Source organism: Chelmon rostratus, chromosome 14 (assembly GCF_017976325.1).
Source record: "Chelmon rostratus isolate fCheRos1 chromosome 14, fCheRos1.pri, whole genome shotgun sequence".
Classification (NCBI taxonomy): Eukaryota; Metazoa; Chordata; class Actinopteri; order Chaetodontiformes; family Chaetodontidae; genus Chelmon; species Chelmon rostratus.
This window is the reverse complement of record NC_055671.1, coordinates 4,364,128-4,387,714: the sequence shown is the minus strand read 5'-3', so window position 1 is coordinate 4,387,714 and position 23,587 is coordinate 4,364,128. Positions and strand designations below refer to the sequence as shown.

Sequence of the window (23,587 nt, the reverse complement as noted above, 5' to 3'; positions counted from 1 at the left end):
AAAGACGGTTACATCTTTAAATCACCGTATCGAACAGCATTGTTTCTAAAAATCGGTGTAGCCATGCGTTTGAAATGAGTGATAACCTTTTATTTGCACAGACGTGCACGTTCATTTAGTTACTGTGCCGTGATTTGGTGCATCTTGTGCAGTGCACTGAAGGTAAACCGATTAGTCCAATTATTTTGTTGATCAATTCCTTTATGAAGCAATAAAACAAAGTGACTATTTTCTTGTTTTCATGATAGTAACTGAACATCTCTTTTCCTTTTTTTTTGTTTTGTTCTGTATGAAAGACATTTTAAGATGTAAACAGTAAATTGATAATTAACTAATTAGTTGATTCGATTAGTTGCCGCCCTGCAGCCCATATAAGACCCCCCCGCAGCTTGTGGTTCTGTTTGTTTGTTTGTCAGCAGGATTACAGAGGAACTACGGGCTCAGTTTTGGTGAGGCTTGGTTGAAGGGTGTAGCACTGGCAAAGGAAGAACACATTAAGTTTTGGGGCGGATGCACAAATTATTTTTGACTTTCGTTAATGTTGCCAGCATTTGGCGGAATAAACCCCATACATCTTAAAATCCAGCAGATGGTAGTGGAGCTCAACGGTGACAAAACATAGCCAATCATGACTGACCCCAGTTTATCATATTTGCATATCATAGAAGAGTGGACCATTGGCCTTGGGCAAGTTGTGCCCTTCTTGTTATTAACACGTTTTGTGTAGAATTGATAGACACTAGCACCACCCAGTGGTAGTGTTGTCAAAGACTGGCAGACATCAATGCATGTTGCATGTATGATGTTTTCATTACTTCTCTCCTGCCTATTCCCCACATGCATGTATGTAGTACATATTGTAGCCTGGAAAGCTAAAGGTGCTAGCACAGGTCGGTCGGAAGGAACCGCTCTGGTCCAGCTGCCTTAAAACCAACAGTTGTGCTTTATGCACTTATTTGCTTTCTTGCAGAGTGTAACATGAGAAGGTTGATGCCACTCTTATGTGTGTGTCAAATGTGAAGCAGCAACCAGTAGACGGGTAGCAAAGTTTTCTGAGGGGGTCCAACTCTACGCTGTGTTTCTTGTACCAATTAAACAAACATGATGTACATGTTAATTAATGAGCTTTACAGGTGATGGTCGACCTTCTACCTTTCAGCTGCTACTTGACTCCCCCTTGATTTCAGTCTTCATGCAAAGCTAAGCTATCCACCTCTTGGCTCTGATCTGTCCCTTTAAGGAGCAGCACATTACAGTGGCTGCGGGGGCTCACTTTCTCTTCTTCTCTGCATGTTTATGGGCTGTTAACGCTCTCAGTGCCCAGGCGTGGGGCTGGCTGGGTTTAAAGAGTGAAACGGGAGGTCACATGGTGGCGTGTGTGATCGAGTCTCCATCGTCACGGCTGTCACCGGCAGCTTCATCAGTCTCATCTGCCCCCCCCCCCCCCAGGCTGTCGGCGCTCGCCGCCTGCCGCTTTGATGTTTCGAGGATGTGTTTAGCGAGCGATAGCGTATCAGATGACATTGGTCTTTCTCTGTCACCTTGCATTTTGCATTTCAAATCTGTGTCACGGTGTAGCCGGGGCCTGCTAGCGAGAGGGGGCGAGAGACAAGGGAAGTGGAGAGAGAAAGAGAGAGGGCGGGCTGAGCTTCAATACTGTGTGTTCTGACCTCTGTTACCTCCAGACAGGCAGATCAGGTTCATCATTTTTTCCAGTGTCTCTCTCCTCTGCACCAGAAAGGTGGCCAAGCCCAGGTTCTGGATTTAGTGTTTGTGTGTGTGTGTGTGTGTGTGTGTGTGTGTGTGTGTGTGTGTGTGCACGCCACGATGAATGGGCGGTAGAGGTAGGAGGAGGAGTGTGTGTGTGTGTGATTCAGGCCCACCCCCTCAGGCTCAATACTTTTCCTGAGAGCGTAGAATCTGTTCACCTGCCCTGACATGCCTAACCCCCCCCCCCTCCTCTTCATACATTACTCGCCCCCCTCCAGCGGCCCCACATCAAAGTACCCCTGTGAGTAATGGATACCCAGCAGGGCCACACCCTTCCCTCCTCCAACCAACTCAACTGCCGCTCAGCCAGTGGCGAGCACCCGGCAATCACACAGCACAGACACATACAGCAATTATTCACACGCAATTAGACTTAAATATACAGCTTCAAAGCCAGGTAGACGACATTTAAGGCAAAGCTGTTTACTTTTGGTTAGTTTCGATGTAATTTACCAAGCTATTTCAACATTTATGTAAGCGTGCCAGGAAGCAAAACAGTTAAAGTAGAAGGAATGTAGTCGCTGGCGGAATTTACAGTCTCTCATCTAATGCTGCTTATTGCGTTCACATTCGTAATCTGATCTATTTGTGAATTACACATTTCGTGGGATGGACTGTGGATTTTGGACAGATCAGCTGTAATGATTAAGCAAACCGGCTGGAATCTATGTTTCTAGATGTTAAATTTGAAAATAAAACAGTTGTCCTTTACACCATCCCACAAAATATACAATATAATACATATACCCATGTATTATTATTATTATTATTATTATTATTATTATTATTATTATTATTATTATATTCTGAATTTGATGCAGCAACACTTTTCAAACAAGTGGATCATTCCACAGGTAAACAGGTTGCTTGGTAACAGGTGATAGTATCATGATTGGGTATGAAAGGAGCTTCCTGGAAAGACTCAGTGGTTCACAAGCATTGATGAGTGAGGTTCACCACTTTGTGAACACATGATTGTTAAAGTATGTTACTACTCAGGAGTTCAGTTCATGTGCAAAGGATTGCATTGTGTTTTTATTTACATTTTACACAGCGTCCCAACTTGTTTGGAATCAGGGTTGTAAGCGAGTCGCTTAGCCATTTAAATTCCTAAATGAACACATAAATGCAGCTGTCATGTTTTTTCTTTCTTTCATCACCTTGGTGATCTCCTGATTTTTCATTTAGCGTCAGGCTGTGGTTTATAACAATATAGCTACGTCATAGCACCACTAGCCTCACAGAGCAGCTAGCAGGGCTTCAGACACTTGCCTTGTTTAATAATTAGCTTTAAAACTGCCACCATTTCACGTTGTATCACAATGAAGATGCTCTCATCACGTCAGACGTAAACTGACAGATGTCAGAGTGTCCGTGGAGTCCTTTAATTAATCATCTCCTGCTGCCAGTTGACAGGAGCGAGCGATGGATGCTCAGTTAAACACAACGTCCATAACGTCAACTCAGACTGCACCTGTTTTCAATGCCACTTTGCTTCCCCACCGCCCCCCCCACCCCCAGCCCTCGCCCCTGTCTGCTCCTCATTTAGCCACGCGGCGTGTCCCAGTGCCTCAGTAATGGTTCCAGTGTGCCGGGCCAGTCGGGAGAAATGACAGAGCACAGAGTCGGCCTCAGACCTGTAGGCCCAGAGCTCTGTACTCTTTCATTAGACGCTTTAATGCAGCAGCACCACAGCCTGCTCGCCTCACTCCTCTCCCTCCCTCTGTCCTTCTCTTTTTTCATTACCTCTTCCACTCTCACTCTTTATTCCCACACATATTATTCCATGGTATAATTTCCTCATGCAGTGAATGCTGTGGATAGTCACGCTGTGAAAAGAGAAGTGAGGCTGAGTTTAGTGCCGTGTTTTAAAGAGGCAGGAAGGGTTATCAGAGACGGAGGAAATGCAACATCAACGGGTTTATGGCAGAGTGTGTGGTGGTGTGTAATTCATGGTAGTAAAGATTTTCACTAGAAGAACAACCGTGCTCACTAATTAGCTAAAGTTGAGGTTGAGATGTCTTACTTGCTGGTTGCACTGTTAAAAATGTCAAAAAAAAAGGTAATTTGGTCTGTATTTTATTTAATTTATTTTGAAGGAGTAACAAACGTTCTTATTTTAGGAAAAACTGATTTAAATTGAAAACAGTCCTTTTCTTCTTACGAGTGCTCTGTTCTGCTTTGTTCTGTCTTGTTTTATGCTGAAACTAATTTCTAGAAAAATCCCTGACACAAGGGAAATGCCACTTCTGGAACAAGTCAAGTGATCTCACTGCAGGGGCGGATTGTTCCGTGTTATATGTTATATGAAAGAAAAACGATGGCTCAGTATGAGAAGGAACGACTTGCTCAGCCAGGTATTTCGTGCCCCCTGCTGCAGGTGGCCGCCTTTAAAGAGCTTACGGTCCCTTAAATGCGCAGACTTGAATCAAATCTGCTGTCAAAAGCCAAAGGTTATGAAGCTACTGGGTCACACTTGGATTCTGAATATAGTTCTGTAATCAAAGATGTTCAACTAATATAGCAGATGTTTCTATGTGTGCAGTATTCTCATTATTGCCCTCTCGGGTGTGTCGGAACATGGCTGCAGATGAAGGGAACCGGCCCGCAGGATTGAATTGGCCTGGCTGTGCCATCCGTACCGCATTAAACCCATGACAAACACTGAGACGTTAACAGACACGGCCATCCTGTCAGGCGACGGAAAAAACCTTGGCACACCACTTATGTGAAATAAAGGCATCAGGGCAGCGTAGTTTGTTTCTGCCCCGTTGAGAACGCGCTGTGATGCCAGGCCTGGTTCGCAGACCGCACTTTCTCCGGGGATGTAAACAAACAGCGCTGGCTGGCCCCGAGCGGGCCACCCAATGCTACGAGAGAGGAGATCGCAGGCCGGATCTGGCATTAATGCGAGATGAGCTGAGGCTAATGCTGCAGCCGGCCAAGTGCCGCTCATACTAAGTTTTTGTGAATCGTTTTTCTCCTGTCAGCAGCAGCTTTCAGATTGTTCTGATGGTGTAAGTCTTTGTAGAAACAAGTGGAGCTTAGTTTTAGTTAAAGCGGAACAGACAGAGCTGCGGGAAGTGAGAAATTGCTAGAAGATAATGTCGAGAAAAGCTCGAAAAAAAATGTGGGGGTGTGGAGATGTGGGGAAGAAGTGAGGGTGCCAGACCTCCATGGCCCGCTCCCCATCTCCAGCTGCTGCTTGTATTACACACCTGAATCTCTGATGGGACTGCTGCATTGTGGGTAATGTAGGGGCCAGCTTTTGGAAATTCAGCTGTGAATAAATGAATGATGGCCGAATTCCATTTCGCTGCTTCAGGTGCAGGATCCTGGTATCGTTCCTGCTGGCTCACTGTCACGCTGAGTAGAGTGGAGCCATTGTTAACGTTATTGATTACTGTGCTGTGAAAAAGGCCTGCAGGCAAGAAACCAGATTATCAGTTCTTACACCTTTTTAAAACCCCGCTGAGACCTTCAGCTGTGGCTCGTCTGCACTGCGTACCTGTGTGGCCTCGCAGTCCCACTCTCTGCCTCTGCGCCCACAGGTGTGTTTATGTTTGTGACAGCTCTGCACCACCTGCTACCACCCTCGTCTGCAGTAATCCCACACAGCAAAGCTTCACCCATGCTTGCCCACGGCCCCCATCACAAACGCAGAAGCAGACTACGGCATGTGCGCCGTTTGTTAGTCTCTCAGCGATGACGTCTCCGCTGTGTAACTATGTGAACCGCAGTCATTTCCGATGCTGCAGTTGTTTTCACTCAAATGCCAAACAGCGTTTAATCACATGTGTCAAGTTGCACCTCATGCGGATGGGTGTTTACCTAACCACAGCGATGTCTGTTTCAGTTCCGACCATGCCAAACGTGGAGATGTTGAAACTCCTGCGCTGGCAGTGCTTTTAACTGTCTTGTTAGCGTCAGAGCTGCTTTTCATGGCACCGTTAAAGGTTAAATATATCTCCTATTAATCATGCAGTGAGATCTCTCAGGCCTCTTCCGGGTGTGTGGCTCAGTGGAGGCGTACGGCCTGACGACCACACTGTGGTATCACTGCTACTAATACTGAGATATAATAAGACCACAGCAGGAGGCGCTGGAGGAAGATATTATGATAGATTCCTGAGCTGTAGCTATTTGAAATGTGTGTGCTCGCGCGTGTGTGTCTGACCACAAGACCGGGCATTTATTACCACGATTAAAGGACGTATGGGCTCAGTGCAGCGTAAGAACTTTTGAACCCCAGGTAAAGCAAATTCCCACATGTCAGAGATCCAGCTTTTTTTTTTTTTCCCTCCTCCTACTGCGTGTGACCGCACCCCATTTAGGCCCACGCACGTACTACAATTACTGTTCTGATGAAACAGGGGAAAGGCTGTTGCACCAGAGCTGGAAGCCAGATCAAAGGGGGATATGTTAACTCTTTATTCGACCTCGTCCTGACTGTCGGTCCCGTGGCCTCTGGGTACCACCAGCAGTTCGACGTTGCTGACTCTCAGCTGCACGCTTCAGTGCGCACAAGCACACGTCGTGCACGCTCGCACGTGGACATTTTGTGTATACAAAAGAAACCTCCGTCTCTTCCTCGTCATGCATTGACTTTCTCCTTTTGAAGTGTTAAAAAGTCACCAGTGCCGCCACTCCACAAACGAAGCTTCTCATTAACTTGATTAATGGGTCAACTGAGTGATGCTTGTACCTGCGTTTCTTTCTAAATATCCTGTGTGTGTGTGTGCGAGCGCGCTTCCTCCTGCCCTGGGCTGCCAGCAGCAGGCTAGAAATCACTGTTTGGTGTTGTGTTTGACCCGGGTGATTAGGTGTTTAAACTTGTGTCTCCTCCTCATTAAGCGTTGGCAGATGCCAGACGCTTGAGAGCATGTGATGAGTTATTGATGAATAGACTGCTGCCTTCTCGCTGTCTTCTGGGGATGCTCGCGAAAGCGTTACTCTGTAACTGCCATTTGTGCTTAACTTTCATAAGGCAAACGTTAGCTAGGATCCTTCAGATCAGGTTTAATCAGTGTTTTTATAATACCACGTGACTTCTTGTATGTGAAAGGTGTCGCTCACAGTGATAAAGCCACAGGGAGAGCAGGAGATCACTCGACTCTGCAGCTCTGCAAAGCTTTATAGCATCCTTTAGTTTATTGTTTTGATTTTGTAAAGAAATGTGGGAGCGGTAATGAAAGTTAGTAATATAACAATAAGGAAACCATTCTGTGCTGCCTCTGTCCAGCTGCTCTACATTGCCACTGAGTAGCTTCGGTCAGTAACTGGTACTAAGTCCACTGATGTGCCACCATGCTTGTTGAGACTTTAGATCTTTAACTTTAAATATTATTTTAGCCTGAAATGAAACAAATGGAGGGGGCAGTCATTTTCAGGGCCTACTTTGAATACAAAATGTCTCTTATTTGCATGTTGGGCTGATCTGATGTCCCACTCGTTTTATTTCATTTAGTAGAACACTTTTTCTTTCCTCTCAATCAAATAATCCTCCACTATGTCTTTTGGCTACACTCTCCAGCATTAGAAAAATGTTTGGATCGGGCAGCAGATTCATGCTGTGGCCTTCAGATTCCTGCTAACACACTTTTTAGCCAGTGTGTGGCTTCCAGAGTCAGGTGGAAAAGTGGCAGGAGGAGCTGTGCTTTGGTCTGTGAGGGCTGAGGCTCAGTTCATGGCTGCCACCTAGTGGTGGCTCAAGAAACTGAATGGACCTGTATGCTCTTTTATGTTTATGTGAACTTTCCACTGGCCTCTGAGTGATGCTTTCTGTTGCTTCGGTGACAAGCTGTCCTGTTAAACATGTCGTTTTGGTCCATTAGTCAGATCACATGAGTATAAGAATGTCCTGTTAGTGTTGTACTTTGACACATTGGCTTCTATATCCTTTGTTTTTCACTGTATTCTCCTGTGTTGTGTCCTTCAGGCTCGCATGGCACTGGATAAAGGAGCTCAGGCCGTCATCTTTGATGTCAGCGATGATGCCAATGCTGCTGCTGAGGTGAGCGTGTAGGCACAGCTACACCTGTGTTCATTCATAAATCGTTGAAGACGAAAAAGCACACAGAAACGTCACATTCAGATTTCTGCTTTCTCTCCCTGCACAACCCAAACGCGCAGCTGCGAGAAACAGACTCCCTTCCCCGTCCAGTCGTGCTGGTTGAGGCGGAGGATGCTGAGGAGCTGATGGGTCTGGTCAACAAGAATGAGGAGGCCAAAGTTCGCATTGAGATCATGGTGGAGCAGCCTAGATGGGTGAGCACCGAAACGCGTTCAAATGGACATCCAGTGTAGAGAGGAGAGGCTGGGAGGCAGACACATGCTGTGGAAATGAACACTGCACGTGTTCCCTCGCTCGGTCATGCCTCACCCATGTCTTCTTAAAGGACATTTCACAGATTTAAAAGATCTGAAAGACCAAGTCATTGCTGTGTTATACTGCTGCTTTCATATGACTTTCTCACAAGATGTTCTTGTTTCGTTAAGTACTTAACACTTAAGTTGAAGATGTTTGATGATTTCCTTTTTCAGCCACATTACGATGTGGGGATCCTGCTCACCATTGTCTTAGCTATTCTGACCATCGTCCTAATCTTCGCTTTCCGCTACAAGTGCAAGTCCAACAGAACCTGGGTGAGTGAAAGCAGCACCGCTACAAGTATAAAGCCTCCAGGGACCAGGGTGTCAGTGGATCAGCTTCATTTCTAACCCTTGCTTCATGTGCGTGCAGGACTCTGTCCATCAGCAGACCATGCGGGCCATTAGTCGATTGGAGACCAAAACCTACAACTCCCAGGGCTGCTCAGGCTCTCAGCGCCACCGTGCCGCCTGGGGGTCAGCCAGCAGCTCCAACTCGAGCCCCGTCTGTGCTATCTGCCTGGAGGAGTTCCAAGATGGTCAGGTATGAAGAAAGAGAGCGAGGAACAAACTGTATCTGTCGATTTAATTGCACTTATCAGGTATTTATCCTCAAATCTACCTCTGTCACCTTTTTATCCCAGCATTTGAGGATCATCTCCTGTGCTCATGAGTTCCACAAAGACTGCGTCGACCCCTGGCTGCTGCAACACCGCACCTGTCCCCTCTGCATGCACAACATCATGGGTGAGGACAAGCATATTTCCAGTTAGGCCTTATTAAAGAGGGTGCTGAATTTCATTCGTAACAACTCGGGCATGTTTGAGCAAGAATCATAAACTGCTGCTGTGGTCCACAGGGACGGAGCGGCAGCCCCAAAGGAACAGACTCCAGCAGAGTTCAGAGCAAAGCCAAGGTTTCCTGCATGCTCAGCCTTACGCCAGCCCACGCAACCACCCCTTCCCTCAGCATGCCATTCCCTTCTCTATGAGGCCCCACTATCCTCGTGGACCCTCTGGACCCTATCCCTCTCTGGGCCACTACACTGGCTCTTCTCCCAGGGACACCCAAACTCTACGTTTCCTCACCAGCAGGCCGCTTGGCTCCAGCTGTGGGTACCACCTTCCTGCAGAGGGTCCCGGGAGGCCCCACAGGATTGGCGGTAACTGCAGGACTTCCACCCACCACTACACCCCCCGCCGGTCCTGCCACAACTATCGCTCATCCTGTCCGGCCCAGCGCAGTGCGTCCAGCTCAAGACTGCACCACGCAGCCTCCATCACGCCACAGCCCCGCGGAGCACCGGCCCATAGCCGGCAGGACGAGGGCAGCTGCTCCGGTGGCAGCTACCACACAGAACGCAGCGGATACTTGGCCGATGGGCCAGCAAGTGACTCCAGCTCAGGGCCATGCCACGGCTCCTCCAGTGACTCGGTCCTCAATTGTACTGACGTGTCCCTGCAGGGGGTTTATGGCAGCTGGTCCACTTTCCGTAGCTCTCTGAGCAGTGACTACGATCCATTTGTGTATTATGGGCCAGGTCCTGGGCACGCCCCCCACAGGAATAGCCTGGAGGCGTGTGCCCAGGCCCGGCCCAGGTCTCTGGATTCTGTGGTGAATAAAGCAGGCTGCCCAGAAGAACAGCCTCAGACTGTGTTCAGCCACATCCACTACCACCGCCATAGACACCACCACTATGAGGAGGGGGAGCACAGCCAGGGCCCGAGCAGAGGCTCAGACGAGGAGCAGGGGGCCGCTGCTGCAGCGGCTGCACCTGCTGCTCTTGTCCTGGACAAAGACTCACCTGTGTGCTCTCCCAAGCACAGCCCCTGCCAGTGCTCAAAACCAGACCCCACAGATCGGCCCAGTCCCGGGGCAGAGTGCCAGGACCATGACCCCGGCAGCCCTACAGGGCCTCCTGTCCTGGTGTCCCCAATCCCCTTACAGCTTCAACCCCACTGTTGCCACCAGGGACACGGACACCCTCCCACTCCTCTTGGGCGAGTGGGTGGTTGTGTGCTTGATGGCCCCTCTGTTCGCTTCCACCAGAGCTTAGATCTGCAGGATGACCGTAGCATCCACATCCACTACGGCCAGGGCCCGGGCTTCTGCTGCTCTCCTCCTGAGCTGCACCCTGCTTTGCTCCCCGTGCCCCTCATTCTGGACTCTGGAGGTCTGGAGGACTGGCCTTGCTGTGCCGGGGCCCACGTTGTGTGGCAGAAGCGGGTGCAGCAGGCCCGCTCAGAGCCTCAGCTCCTGGGGCCTGGGACCTCTATGGACCGGCCACCCTGCAGGCTTCACCATGGCCCTGCTGCTGACCGCAACACAGACATTTGTTTGTACTGCCAAACATTACACCACAATCAGGGTGGGTGTCTCACTTGTTTATCCAGCTATTTGGTCTAAATAATAATAAGAATGTATTAATTTGGGGTGAAAAATACAAAATTAAGCCGTGGAAAAGGCTTGAATGATGCTTTCAGACCTGCATGACTTATTTTTTTGCATTCATTATATTCTGAAGGTGACTTGAGCTGTCTTTGTGTCCACAGGATCAGAAGAGGAGTCTGGTGTGTGAGAACTTGTTGCATCCCCAATTATCACGCTGCTACACGGGAGCCAGAATGGACAAGCCTCTCATTGGCTATCGCACTCAGTCTTCCACAGAATTACACCAGAAATGCCTTCCTTCAGATGATTCCCCAGCTTCCCCCGGGCTTCAAAGCTCATGTGCTGAAATGCTCCTTCAGACGAGTTAGATTGAGTTACTTAGTAAAATTACTGTGATTAAATCATGCTTAATTTTTTGGAACAATACGGGACCCTTCATAATATTGTGTGTCAGAATTTGCTTAATGATTCAAATGTTTGGGGGTTGCTGGGGAAACGACTCTACACCACAAAGAGGAAAACATTTTTTTCTGTTTCTCCTTATCATGGAATATTCATTTCCAACATGACATCACAAGTTCCCATGCTCCTTAGTGACAACTGACGATGATCCTTGCTTAGGGTGTTGAGCCCCCATGAAGTGAGACTCCATCTCTGCATTGCTCACTCTATTACAACATAACTTGATTTATCTTAGAGGTACTTACTTTCACTCGTGTGATCTTCGTCTTCCTTCGCTGAGTCCAGTCTCAGCTGAGAGAAGCTTTTCTCTCCAGCCTACCTCAGCTCAGATTTCTTAACATGCCTCATACAGAGGGTCTTTAAAGGTACTGCTGTAGTGATTGTTTTTTTTTCTTTGGTCACAACCATGTAGCTCCCATAAACTCAAGAAAAACTTAGACCTGTCCAAACGGAGGGAAAGGTTGATGCTCAGCCCCTCAAACAACAAGCATTCACTGAGGTTGCTGAGTCTTGCATTGGCCTTGTTTTCATTATTTCAATAATGGCAGCTGTTTTCAACATGTTTGTTTGTGTTTTGGATCATTTTCTGTTTCTTTTTTTTTGTAGTCTGTAATTTTTTTTTTCACCTTTCAAAATGAACCAGTTTGACTGAATTATGTCGCCGTCATTGCAAGCTTTTGTCTTGTTCTTGTCGTTTCTCTTGCCAGCGGTCGCTTCACGGGTTTGACCTCGGTGCTGTTCAACCCTCTGGTCTGTGCAAAGTGAACAGGCCTCATCACAAGAATGACAAACCTGTCCTCTGCTCCTTCAGTGCCTAACTCATCACAATGTTGTATTATCCTCCAGAAAGGATGAACCCCTGTTGTCCTCCAGCGACTAAAGCTCTTGAAAAATGTTCTGCATTGCAGCCATAGAAAAGAGAAAGTGACTATATATAACGATACAACTGGAGTAAAGCCATGCTAGGTAGCCCTTACAGTCCCAAGCATCAGCTCAGTCTGTTGCTGTCACACCAGTTTCATAAAAGCTTGGTATGCTTTTCCCATGATTCAAACTGCAGGGGAGGGTGAGCCTGAGAATGATATCAGGAACAATCAAACACTGGAAAAATGGGGAGAATTCATCTTAGTTACAGTTATAACACCAGGATCGACCCTGTCACGGTAAATGGGCATTGGCAATCCCTGCTTCTGAGCTTACAGCACTTGAAGGAAGATCCACCTCGAAATCAGAAATCAGATATAGTATTTTAAAGATTTTATTTGATTCAGAAAAATAGTTTTTAAAATGTTTAACCATCTCTCCAAACTGCAAACAGCAGAATCAAGGTTGAAATCTTTGTTGGCTTCTGTTCCGTCATCCCCCATTCAGCCCCTCTGACAGACTGACGCACAGAAAATGTGTTCATAGCCCTGGAAAATTACTCAGAACGTTTCAACTGTGTAGATAAAAGCTGACCTCGCCGATCCATCAAAGAAGGCTCTCTTACTTCATAACCACAAACTTCTCCATGCTAAATAATCTGAGATCAGATGATTCTGTTATGGTGTGGACTCTCCTTTAAAGTGAAAATGTGAAAGCAGCCAGACTTCAGATACAGTTCAGCTCAAAGCAGCGGACAAAGAGCTCATGGGTATCGCAGTGTAACCAGTAGCACTTACTAAAGCCTCACATGTGCCTTATTGATTCAAACTGTTCAGAATCCTAAACCGGGAGCCTCCCAACACATTAAGCTCTTACCTGTCTGACCAAAGAGGCAAAATCTTGAACACAGTGAATTTATAACAGAGTATGTGTTGTGCCTTTTTTCCTGCTATAGGCCTTTCCTTAAATCTCACGATTAAATGTGCTTTTAGTGACAAGAGAGAGTGTCCCAGAATTGAAGTGGAAATCATTTTGGACTCTATATTTTTGGACAATCATGCAGAGGTTTTGAACTGCGGTCCCTTGTATTAATACCTCACTTTGATTGTGTCAGCACAGCGTCCTCCAGCTAAAACATCAGGGTTTCCTCATCTGTTATTTTGTTCGTGCCCAAACGGTCTCCGAGACTGAGAGATGGAAATGACTGAATTACAAGCAGCACTTTGGCTTAAGTAGATTTTATATAAAAAAAACAAACAAACATAAATCTCATAGTATTAATTCAAAACAAGCCCAAAACCACATGAAAAAATAGCATGTAGTGATGCTGCAGACTATCTGATGTGATTTCATCCTGTTCAAGATCTTTCTCTTTGTCTTGTGTATGTGTTTGTTTGTTATGTTTGCAAGAATAATGAGCTGAAACTGCCTTTTCTATGAGTAAAGATCCCTCCAGAACTTTAAGGGATATGTCAGTATATTTTGGATACTTTGTGTACAAAAAGAGAACAACAAAAACAGAAATGAAATAGTGTTGTATTTTATATATAATAGAACATTTCAATATAGTGACATGTCACTAATATATTTATTTACTAATATATTTATCCATTTTGTCCAGGTTTGAAAGAGTGGTTTCTGTATAGACTGAATGTTTCTATATGGAAACTGACCAGTGCCATCACAGATGTATCAACCTGTCTTCATTCCAATTATATGCAAATAAATTATTTTGAAATAAAACCGGTGCTGAATACTGTTTTCTGCAGGAGAATCCAGAGAAGTTGGTCATTGTATTAGACCTCAGGAAACGTCTGTTACATTTCTCCTCACACAAGAAGCACAAAGGGAATTATAGGGTAATTATACGTAGTAGGGTTCAGTCATTCACAGAACAGATTCACACCTCTGTAACAAATCAGATACTAAATCAGCTAAAAATTGATTCATCAAATATTGATTTACAATATAATCCTTTGAAGAGGTTTCTGTTAAAAGAAAGGGAAAATCAGCTATGGGTAGAGTATATAATATGCTGCTCAAGGCCCAGTAAATGCTACTAACTGCAAAAGTTGTATGATAATTGGAATAAGAAACTCAAGCCGTCACAAATGCACAATGTGTGTCACGACAGTGCACATACAGTATGCGATAAACAGCATCCTATAAAGAGTTTCATTCCAGTTTCTCCAATTTGTGTGTGAAGTACAGCTTCCCCCTGTGCATCCCCTCTGGCTCTGAGCAAAAGAGGACAAAATGCGGATTGAAATCCAAGAGTGCATGTACTGCTTGTAAAACAACAAGTCAACGTCCTCCTGACTGTCAAGCTGTCCTACAGAATGGGATGGCGGATTATGTTTCTGTACTGTTTTTGAGAAACGAAGCTTAAAACAACTGGAAAACTGAAGCTCCTGCTTTCCAGACGGGGAAAGAACTATACTACTAGATGTGCTTTGACAAAGATCCTGTCTAATGATAACAGCAGAACAAAGCAGTTCAAGAAGAGGTGTGTCTGTGAGTAAGTGTGATAGTAAAATTAAGGAATGTGATACTTGTAAGTGCGTGTGTGCCTCATGTTAGCCAGACATTAACCAGTGACTTTTTCTTATCTATGAAAGAATTATGAATGATATACAGTATATGATGGATGACACGCACGCACGCACGCACGCACACACACACATATATACATACATTATTTTATTTATTTTGTAGAATCAACACTAGGTCACCATAGACACTCATTTGAACTGTGTTAAAAGAGCAAATGGGACTTTTCATTTGACCTCAAAATGACTGCATTGAGCTACAAAATCTGTTGATAAGTGTTTAAAGGATGTGATCACACCTGAACCCCAGTAGTCAATAAAAAGGCTGAGATGCAACCGTGTGTTTTATACAGTCCAATAAACGTGAGTGGTTTTTTTGACTGACATGGAGCAGAGTGGGTAGATTGTGACAAAAGCTTTGTTTTGATTTGAAATATTACTTAGAGTCATATGTTTCAGTAATAAAGATGAATATAAAACATATCATGGTAAAGGAGCAGTTTGATATTTGTGGAAATCAATTTATTCACTTTGTTGGTGTCTGTAAGCTAAGTATGAGTCTACAGCCAGGAGAGGCTTAGCTTAGTTTAGCACAAAGACTGGAAGCGGAGGGAAGCAGCTAGCCTGGTAACAGAATCTGAAGAATAAAAACGACAGGTTGTGGCTTTACGAGGATATGCAGCACGCCTACAGTCAACTCATCATTGGATAGTGTTGTAGAGGTGCTGGTTTGCAGATTTGGTTAGCTTTGGACGAAGGCTAGCTGCTGCTCCCTGTTTCCTGTCTTTGTGCTATGCTAAGCTAACAGTCTGCTGGCGCTAGCTTCATATTTTTCATATTTGAAGTGCAAGAGTGCTGTCAATCTTCTCGTCACACTCTTGGCAAGAAAGCAAATAACCATGTTTCCCAAAATGTGCACCCGTTTCCCGAACACACATGCCAACCCACATGAGCAGGAGTTTCTTTATTCAGCCATACAGTAATCTACAGACGACTTAAAGCATATCTGATAGCGCTTGCAGCTTGTCACATGAATACATTCAACACTCTGTGCATGTGTTTGATGTGCTGTAGTTGTGGAGGGTGTTGTTGATTGCCTCTGAAATGTACAGCCACATATATGAGCCTAAGTGTGGTTTGGCGGCAGCAGGCGGGGGATCAGTAGAAGGCTTTGGACTGCCCTTCGGGTGTCAACAGTTTGAGGTTGCCCCTGGCGTCTTGGTCCTTCTCAATGGCCTCAAAGAGAGACTTGAAGTTTCCTGCCCCAAAGCCCTGGAGGGAGAACAAACACACACAGATGGCTAATTACCCAATGATCTGCCTTCTTCTGTGTCATTTGTTATGGCTCTGGGGATCTTCTCCCAGACACCGTTCAGGGTGTTTAACACTTTGATGTTTGATCACGGCAGATAAATGCTCTCACAGGGTTCAAACACCCCCCGCTCTGTCAAGGAGCAGCGCTCACCGGGGGCTCGCAAATTAATCATGTAAATATTTTCATGGATAATCGAAAGATCAAGTGTTGGTGGTTGCGCTGACAGATTCTTTGCTGCGGCTCAGATTCAGTTTCTCACTTTCATGCGCTGTAGCCACATGTATAGACATGTGAAGTGCTGGAGAGTGACAAGATGTGCCTGTTCTGACAGAGGAATGGGTGCTTGGTGTTAGAAATGAAGTGCCACAGGGTGCAACTCAATCCAAAGATCCCCCTCGCCGTGAAGCAGGGAGCCTTTTAATCTGTAACTGTGATAGATTTACTGAGCTTTTACAAGTGGGCTACTGTTATACTGCTCGCACTGGGTGGGAGCTGCAAACAGGTGTTCAGGCGGCTCTGTCTCTGCTTCTTAAAGGTGTTTGGTGGAGGCAAGAAAAAGGAACACAGGCCTGTAAATCCCATCACAAAGACATACAGTAACGGTTTAAAGATCACCCTCAACTTCCCAGTTGCAGCAGTACTTTGTGCAGCTGGTCTCAGGCACTTACAAAGTGGTTGTTCCGCTGAATGACCTCCAGGAAAAGCGTTGGTCTGTCCTGCACAGGCTTGGTGAAGATTTGAAGGAGGTAGCCCTTGTCATCAAAATCAACTAAGATTTTCAGTTCCTTAAAAGGAAAGACAGATTTTTTTTAGATTTTAAAAGAGGAGCAAAATGGCTGTAAATGGTTTCAGGCTTGCTGAAAAAGCACGTCTCCTCACCTGTAAACGGTCGAGGTCCTCTTTCACCTTGATCTTGGCGGTTTTGAGGTTCTGCCGCAGGGTGTGGTAGTAGGTGTCAGGCGCTGAGAGGAACTCCATGCCTCGGGCGCGCAGGTTCACGATCTGTTTTTAGTCAAAAACAGGAAAAAAAGCTGGATCTAAACTTGTCTCTACTTGCAGATTTGAAGAGGCTGTGCAAAGATGAAGCTGAGGTCCGTGAAATTTGTAATTTTGAGACGCAGGAGACTCACGGCTTCAATGATGTTTGATGTGTTGAGGGCGATGTGCTGAACACCTGGTCCCCCGTTATAGTCCACATATTCCTGTGAGGAGGAAGATTCAGGACGTAAAATGCACTGAGGCAGGGCTGTAAACCGAGAGCTGCCACATATTTGAATGTCGTAACTCCCCATTTGCTTAAAGTTTGTATCAGGGATCCACACATGGGAAGATTTTGATTCTGCTCAGTTAGATCTGCCTGTTCCTCAAGCTGCTGGGGGCCCAGTGTGATAAACCACTGTGTTAGACAGGAAGTCCCAAGGAAAAGGAGACTGTTGTTGTAATAAAATGAGCTGAGGAGTCCACACCTGGATCTGTGAAATCCTTTTCCCTGGTGCAGGTTCATTGATGGGCATCTTGATGGTCTCTTCATAGTTCGTCATCACTATGGACCTCAGTGAACTGTATTCTGTGTGGATCTGCTTGTCATCTATTGACCAGAACCGATGGAACATCAAACACTTCTGATACCTGGAGAACGCAAACAGAAAATAAAAGCTACATGAACAAGCCCTACCTTACTTGTAATTGTTTAGACATTTTATGACTAATCTGGTTGCATCTGCAGTCTTCTACGCAGTGGTCTGCTGGGGCTGTGGAAGCTCTGAGAGGGACAGAAAGAGACTGAACAGACTGGTCAGGAGGGCTGGCTCTGTCCTGGACTGTTCTCTGGACACCACTGAGGATGTAGGTGAGAGGAGGATTTTAGCCAAGCTGACATCCATCATTGACGACCCCTCCCACCCCCTGCATGACACAGTGGTGACCCTCAGCAGCTCCTTCAGTAACAGACTGCTGCATCCACTCTGCAAGATGGAGTGCCACCGCAGGTCGTTTACTCCAACAGCCATCAGGTTATTCAGCTCAAGCACTGTTTAATGTAGCACTGTGTGCACATACATACTGATTTTTCTTTGCACTACTGTACTACTATACTAGACTTAATTTGTTTGTTTTGTAGTCTTTTGTTTAAAATGTACATGTACAACTTCTTATTTTGTACTTTTTTTTCCATTGCCTTTGCTATTTGCTATTTTTATTGATGCTGCCTATAACACCAAAATTCCCCAGCTGTGGATTAATAAAGTTGATCTTGTCTTATCTTATCTCTTATCTTAGATACGCCTAATTTCCTGTGGTGGCTTCCCTTGAAATAAAATTTGGGCTTTTCATTTTAGCAGACGTGTCATTTTGCATTGGAGCTTGTGAATATGTGATCATTTCACCCTGAGGGGAGGCAGAGTGACTGCTGGTGGCGTGTTTACTTGTTCTTTAACCCTGTGTCTGCTCTGGCTGCCCTGTGTGTACGTGTTCTCAAACAGGAATCATACCAGTCTGAAACTGGCACCATTTCATCATCAGGCTGGTTTCCCACGATGTGATCGATGAAGTTCAGACCCCCTGGTGGACTACAAAAACAAAAAGACAAAGAAGTAAACTTTGTGTGGGTACTTTTCCATGATAGTTCAGCAAACATGAGAATACCTGTTACATAAAAGTAAAGCATTCACCCTCCCTTTTTTTTATCTATGTTTTCATCTGCAAGCAAATTTGATCAAAATGCATTTATTTAGCATTTTGAGTTTAAATCTGGAGAAGGCGCCTCATCTTATCAAATCAATGTGTCAGGTAAAGGAACTTTTTCACTGACAGGTTTTGTGTTTACCTTTTTTTTTGACACTAGTACTACACACTGCTCAGAAATCCTGTGGCAAACTTGAATCTATGAAGCGCTGTTATAATTTAGAAAGCACCCCAATTACACACTTAGCACTTAACATGTAAGTTTAAATTAAGAAATATTAAGAAAAAGAGCCTCACTAAAAGTTTCATTTAACTGTATGGCAGGTGTTTTGATGAGCTACATTGGATATGAAGTGTTTTCTCTTTAAATCAATACAGCTCTCTCCAGAACTTTGAATGCGTTGTTCAGTTTTATACGATTCAGGACTTTTTACACCAGAAAAGTATCTTGATTAAATTGTGAGACACTCACAGTTTGGGTAACAGAGGGTCCCTGAACAGAGGGTCTTTGTAGCCCGGCAGAAAAAGGCCTTTATAGGGACTGAGGTACTCAATTAATGTGTGCGTTGTATCTCCATACTGGGGACGAAACATGAACACAGCATTATTATTCATTTCCAGTTTCATGTGTGTATTTCCATGAGGCATTCAAATGTGCGTCCCTCTTTACGTACAGTTTGGACCACAGCATACTTGACCCTCCCGTGGCTGTCCTGCTCCACCCAGGGCTCCTTGACGATCACGGCGCCCCTCTCCCTCGCTGTCTGTCAGTGCAGGGGTGTTGGGATCAGTTGGCAAATACAGGAGCACAACAACAGTGTTTGAGTCTGAAGACGGCTCCGGGAAGCCCTCCAGTGGCTAAAGACAGAATATCCTCCTATACGTGCTGTGATGTACTGCTCTGTGTGACCTAGATGGTGCTACTGTGGATGTTAGTGTACAGTCTGCATTTCTGTAGCCACCCGCCAGTTAATAGAGAGAGTTTATCCAAACCTCTTGTCTGACCTTGACTGAGGTAAAAAGTTCAAATGAGCCACTCAACATCAAAGCTGCACTGTGACACCACCGGCATGTTTGTCCCTGTTTCGACATACACTGAGTGCACCACACACATTTTACCCCCTCTAAGTATGAGTGGTATGATTGAACAAATCAGGTTGGCTTTATGACTGGAAATATTTCAGAGGAAACAGAAATGCAGTTTAAAATAGAATCAAGTATATAAATGTGAGTTTATTGAGGCTCAAATCTGTTACTTCTATTGCTCCTTCAATGATTATGCGTACTGCATAGAAACAGTAACGGAAAATAACAACATTCAATCAAATACTGAAATTAAATTGAAAGTCTGAGGTACTTTGACTTTACTTGACTATTTTAGTTTTCTGATACTTTCTACTTCTACTCCGCTGCATCTCAGAGGGAATATTACACTACTTACTCCAGCTCACTTACTTGATTTAGTTACACGTTACTTTTCAGATAAATATACACAATACAATCAGCAACTAAATTGTAATTCATTACTTCAAGTTCAGATAAGACTTTACTGATCCAAGGTGGGCAATTCACTAATGAACCAGATGAGTATAAAGTCATTTGCATTAGCCCCACCTTTACCAGCTCAACTTTAAAGTGATGAGCACATTACTGCATTGATCATTATAATCAAACTGTATATTTAAAAAAAAGCATGTGTTGGTGCTCATACTTTCATACTTTTACTTAAGATTTTGAATGCAGAACTTTTAGTGTATTTATATTGTCCACAGAGGGTTAAACACACTGGGCAGAAGTGATGTCAAGGAATATGAAACTTTCTGCCTCTTTCAGTTCAGTGCAGCTTGTGCGTATCGCTGTTACCTTGATTAAGAAGTCACAGTCCTCCACTTGGAAAGCGACGTCTTTGACTCCGTCTCCATGCTTAATCAAGTGTTGTCCCATTTCTGAGGGAAGATAAAAGCATGTTGAAATGCAGACAAACTGTACGTCACGTTCACAGCATTCCATCTTTCACGAGAAAACTTGCCTTCATTTCCAGGATTCAGCGGAGATTCAAATGCAAACATTATCTGTGGGGAGAGAGGAGGGCCGGGTGTGTTTGTGGAGAGGATCGCTGGATACACTGTACATTCACTTTGGTGTTTACTCAATCAGCAAACTGCATACCTTATCCTGCCTGATGACATGAGACACCACCTCGCGACTGCCAGTCTCCAAACCTTTGTAGGCCAAAGGCTCGAAGCCCATCTTCTCACAGTAGAAGGAGGCTGCCTGCAAAGTGCAGATGGTCTTTAGTGTGAAGGGACTTTCTGGTGAACTTTGACAAAGTGAGATACACTTAGAGTTCATCTCCTGCCAAAAATGTATTGATTGTGGGTTGCTCAATCCAGACTGTGTGTTGTCTCTGGCCTGTGTGCTGAACCCGAATAAACTGAGAAAGTCTGTGTAGAATTTATGTTTTTTGCATAAATAGATAAATAGACTTATAGTGTCTTTGTAAACTTCCTCTCATTTTTATGAGATTCTGTGATCTGTATTAAAATGTATAAATGTGGCATGGCTGCAACTTTCCAATATTTTTCATTATCGATTATTCTGCTGATCATTTTCTCTATCAATCTATTTACTCTATCTCCCTGAACAAGTAATCAAAATAGTTGTTAGTGGTCAATGGTCTGTTTACAGACTGCTGAGAATTAAGAGCCTGGAAGTTTCAGAGGCTACAGATTAAACAACTCATGGTTATTTTAACTGGATATGGAGAACAACATTTAAGTTATTATGTAATTACTAATCTTAAACCTGTAGATGTTTCTGTAAATACTGAAAGTTAACACTGAACTTATTTTTAATCAGTGAATTAGCAAAAGGATGATGCAGACAGTGAATCTTCAAACGCGCTACATGTGGAAAAGTTCATCTGCATTCAAATACGAATTATACGGAAAAGAATTGGATGTGACGGCTGCTGAATGCATGAAAAAGACACAGATGTCAGAAAAGTAAACTTTTAGTCACATGTCAGTTATTGCATACTGACCTGTTTGGCATTGCCGACCCAGAAGGTAAGATGGTGGAACTTGACAAACTTTCCCCTCGTGGGCTAAAAGTACAACAGCAGAATGACATTGACTGATACCAAAAAAGGAAATGTTTTTTTTTTTATGTGTGTGTGTGTTCAGCTTCACTTAAAGACTTGTAATCAAATCTAATATTAGCTGAAGGTTTCAGGCGGTTCATTTATTCTTACAACAATCAGCCACTCGGTTATTATTTAAAGCTTCTTCTGTTCTTCAAACAGTGCTGTGAATACATCGCAGACTCCAGTGCACAAAAAGCCATCCTCAGGGGCTGTTTTAATCTTACCTTCTCTCCTTTATCTGTGTAGCTTGTCTAAAAGAAATAGATAGAAATCATTATAATTTCATCCACAAGTGCTCAGCCTAACCTACAGTCAGTAGATCTTTTATTTCTATTGTTACCTAGCTTCTTCTTATCCAATGAAATACAATTATCTCCATAATTACTCAGCTGTGAAACTGTCTAGTGTCCCACAACTGAGAGCACCTGCTCATCCTAATCGACTGTGATGATGGTGAAGTATCTTACCATGCTGTGATTGTAGATGGGCCACGGTTCAGAAAGGAAAAAGATCTAAATCAGTGTCCGGCCCGGCAGCGTGCCGATAAGTACTGACCTGATGAACAGCTGTGATTGGTCCTTTAGGATCTACACCCACCTGTCCGCCTCCTCGCTTCCTGCTGCACTTTAGCTAAAAAGTTCAACAGCAGCGGCCCAAGTTTTGTCATCTCTCCTGAGTCCAGTGAATCCAACTAACCAGTTGTCAGCCCTCAGAGCCTCAGTCGTCATAGAGACAAAGACACATTAACCTCAATGTGGGGACAATAGTGAGATTCTATATTCCCTCTAGTCTCAGATGTTTTGCCTGAGATACTGAATATACCTCTCAGGTAAACATTCAGTAGGTTCAGGTGAAGATCTGTTCATCTGTATTAGAACAGAAACTCACTACAGCTTAAAACAAAAAGGATGCATGCAGAACGTTCAGAACTGAACTGGGAGTGCAGCACTAAATAAAAATACAGTGGCAATAGTGCTGAGGGTACAAAATGAGAGAGAATCCTTTTCCACACCAGTCCAGTCCCAAAGATGCCACTTCGGTTTCTGATTTCCACCACCAGATGGTGCAATATTTCCTGGTTCAAACTGCCATAGTAGAAATAGATCTGCAATCATGTAAATAAAGCCACAACGTTCTACTTTCTTATGAACTGATTTTGAATAATTCCTCATTGTATTATTATTCGTGTACATTCTATTAAGACCCACACACTAATAGTTTTAAAGGATTTATAAGCACACTGTAATACTGAATTGAGCAAGATTAGCACCTTACTCACTGTTGTATTCAGAGTAACTAGGATCATCACAATATCCAGCCAGAAAGCCTCATAATGATAGCAAAAATGTGCACACGCAGTATTTTCTTAACATTTTTAGACATAGGTTGTAAAAATCAACTGGAGGAGGTGGGTGTCATATCAGCAAACACAAGGTTGAGGTGTTGCGTGGCTGTTGACTGGTATCAGAGAGCATATGAGGTCAGGGCCAGGCTGTTACAGACAAGGGAGAAAATAGTTTTTGGCCCCAGCAGCTACAGTGCGGTAAACTGCAAGGGTATATCAGGTGTACTAAATGTGTACACATGCTACTGTCAGTGTCAGGGAGCTTCACAAGAAAGCAAAGGATGATGCAGCTAATTGTTCTACAAAGTTGTGTGAATACTGGGTCACTTTGTTGATCCACTATTTCAAAAGTGTCAGAAGTCAAAAAATACTTAAAGAGTCCAATATGACGCCTTCAAATTCTTTGTTTAGTCAAAACATTCCCAAACCCAAACATTTCAGAGGCTAGAACTGGAAAATAATTGGTATTTTTGCTTGATAAACAAGTAATCAATTAGTAAGTAGTCATTTTTGAATTGTTCATTTTCCATTGCATGTTTAATCAATTAATCAATACGTTTTTTTTTGCTTTAAATCAGTTTATGTGTGTGTGTATATATATATATATATATATATATATACACACACACACTTTATTTCAATTTTTCAAAAATGAAGAAACAGATATTTTTTATTATTTGCAATGTTTTAAAACC

General features: G+C 44.2%; 2 protein-coding genes across 2 annotated transcripts in view; one reads left to right on the top strand and one right to left on the bottom strand.

Moving 5' to 3' along the window:
- Positions 1 to 13,557, top strand: part of LOC121617830 (E3 ubiquitin-protein ligase RNF43) — a 73,340-nt gene extending 59,783 nt beyond the window's left edge. The window contains exons 3-9 of the mRNA XM_041953068.1: positions 7,709 to 7,783; positions 7,903 to 8,037; positions 8,314 to 8,415; positions 8,513 to 8,683; positions 8,784 to 8,886; positions 8,999 to 10,507; positions 10,692 to 13,557. Coding sequence (XP_041809002.1) covers positions 7,709 to 7,783; positions 7,903 to 8,037; positions 8,314 to 8,415; positions 8,513 to 8,683; positions 8,784 to 8,886; positions 8,999 to 10,507; positions 10,692 to 10,717 — 2,121 coding nt within the window. The 3' untranslated portion in view covers positions 10,718 to 13,557. The remainder of the gene's footprint in view (positions 1 to 7,708; positions 7,784 to 7,902; positions 8,038 to 8,313; positions 8,416 to 8,512; positions 8,684 to 8,783; positions 8,887 to 8,998; positions 10,508 to 10,691) is intronic.
- Positions 13,558 to 15,556: 1,999 nt separating this feature from the next.
- Positions 15,557 to 21,508, bottom strand: hpda (4-hydroxyphenylpyruvate dioxygenase a). The gene is made up of 12 exons (XM_041952871.1): positions 21,446 to 21,508; positions 20,572 to 20,676; positions 20,432 to 20,474; positions 20,266 to 20,348; positions 19,077 to 19,166; positions 18,875 to 18,981; positions 18,210 to 18,287; positions 17,187 to 17,349; positions 16,851 to 16,922; positions 16,600 to 16,722; positions 16,389 to 16,505; positions 15,557 to 15,677 (listed from the first exon to the last, which is right to left on the bottom strand). Exons 2-12 carry the CDS (start codon positions 20,650 to 20,652, stop codon positions 15,564 to 15,566), a joined length of 1,071 nt encoding a protein of 356 aa, XP_041808805.1. The 5' UTR covers positions 20,653 to 20,676; positions 21,446 to 21,508; the 3' UTR covers positions 15,557 to 15,563.
- Between the last annotated feature and the right edge of the window lie 2,079 nt (positions 21,509 to 23,587).

Bases quoted from the DNA above. Each gene is read 5' to 3' on its own strand.
- hpda (XM_041952871.1), bottom strand. From the start codon at position 20,652: ATGGGCTTCGAGCCTTTGGCCTACAAAGGTTTGGAGACTGGCAGTCGC. The intron at 17,350-18,209 runs GTATGATTCCTG...TGCGTTCTCCAG, and splicing joins ATGGTGCCAGTTTCAGACTG to GTATCAGAAGTGTTTGATGT. The intron at 16,923-17,186 runs GTGTGGACTCCT...TCCTCCTCACAG, and splicing joins AAAGGATTTCACAGATCCAG to GAATATGTGGACTATAACGG.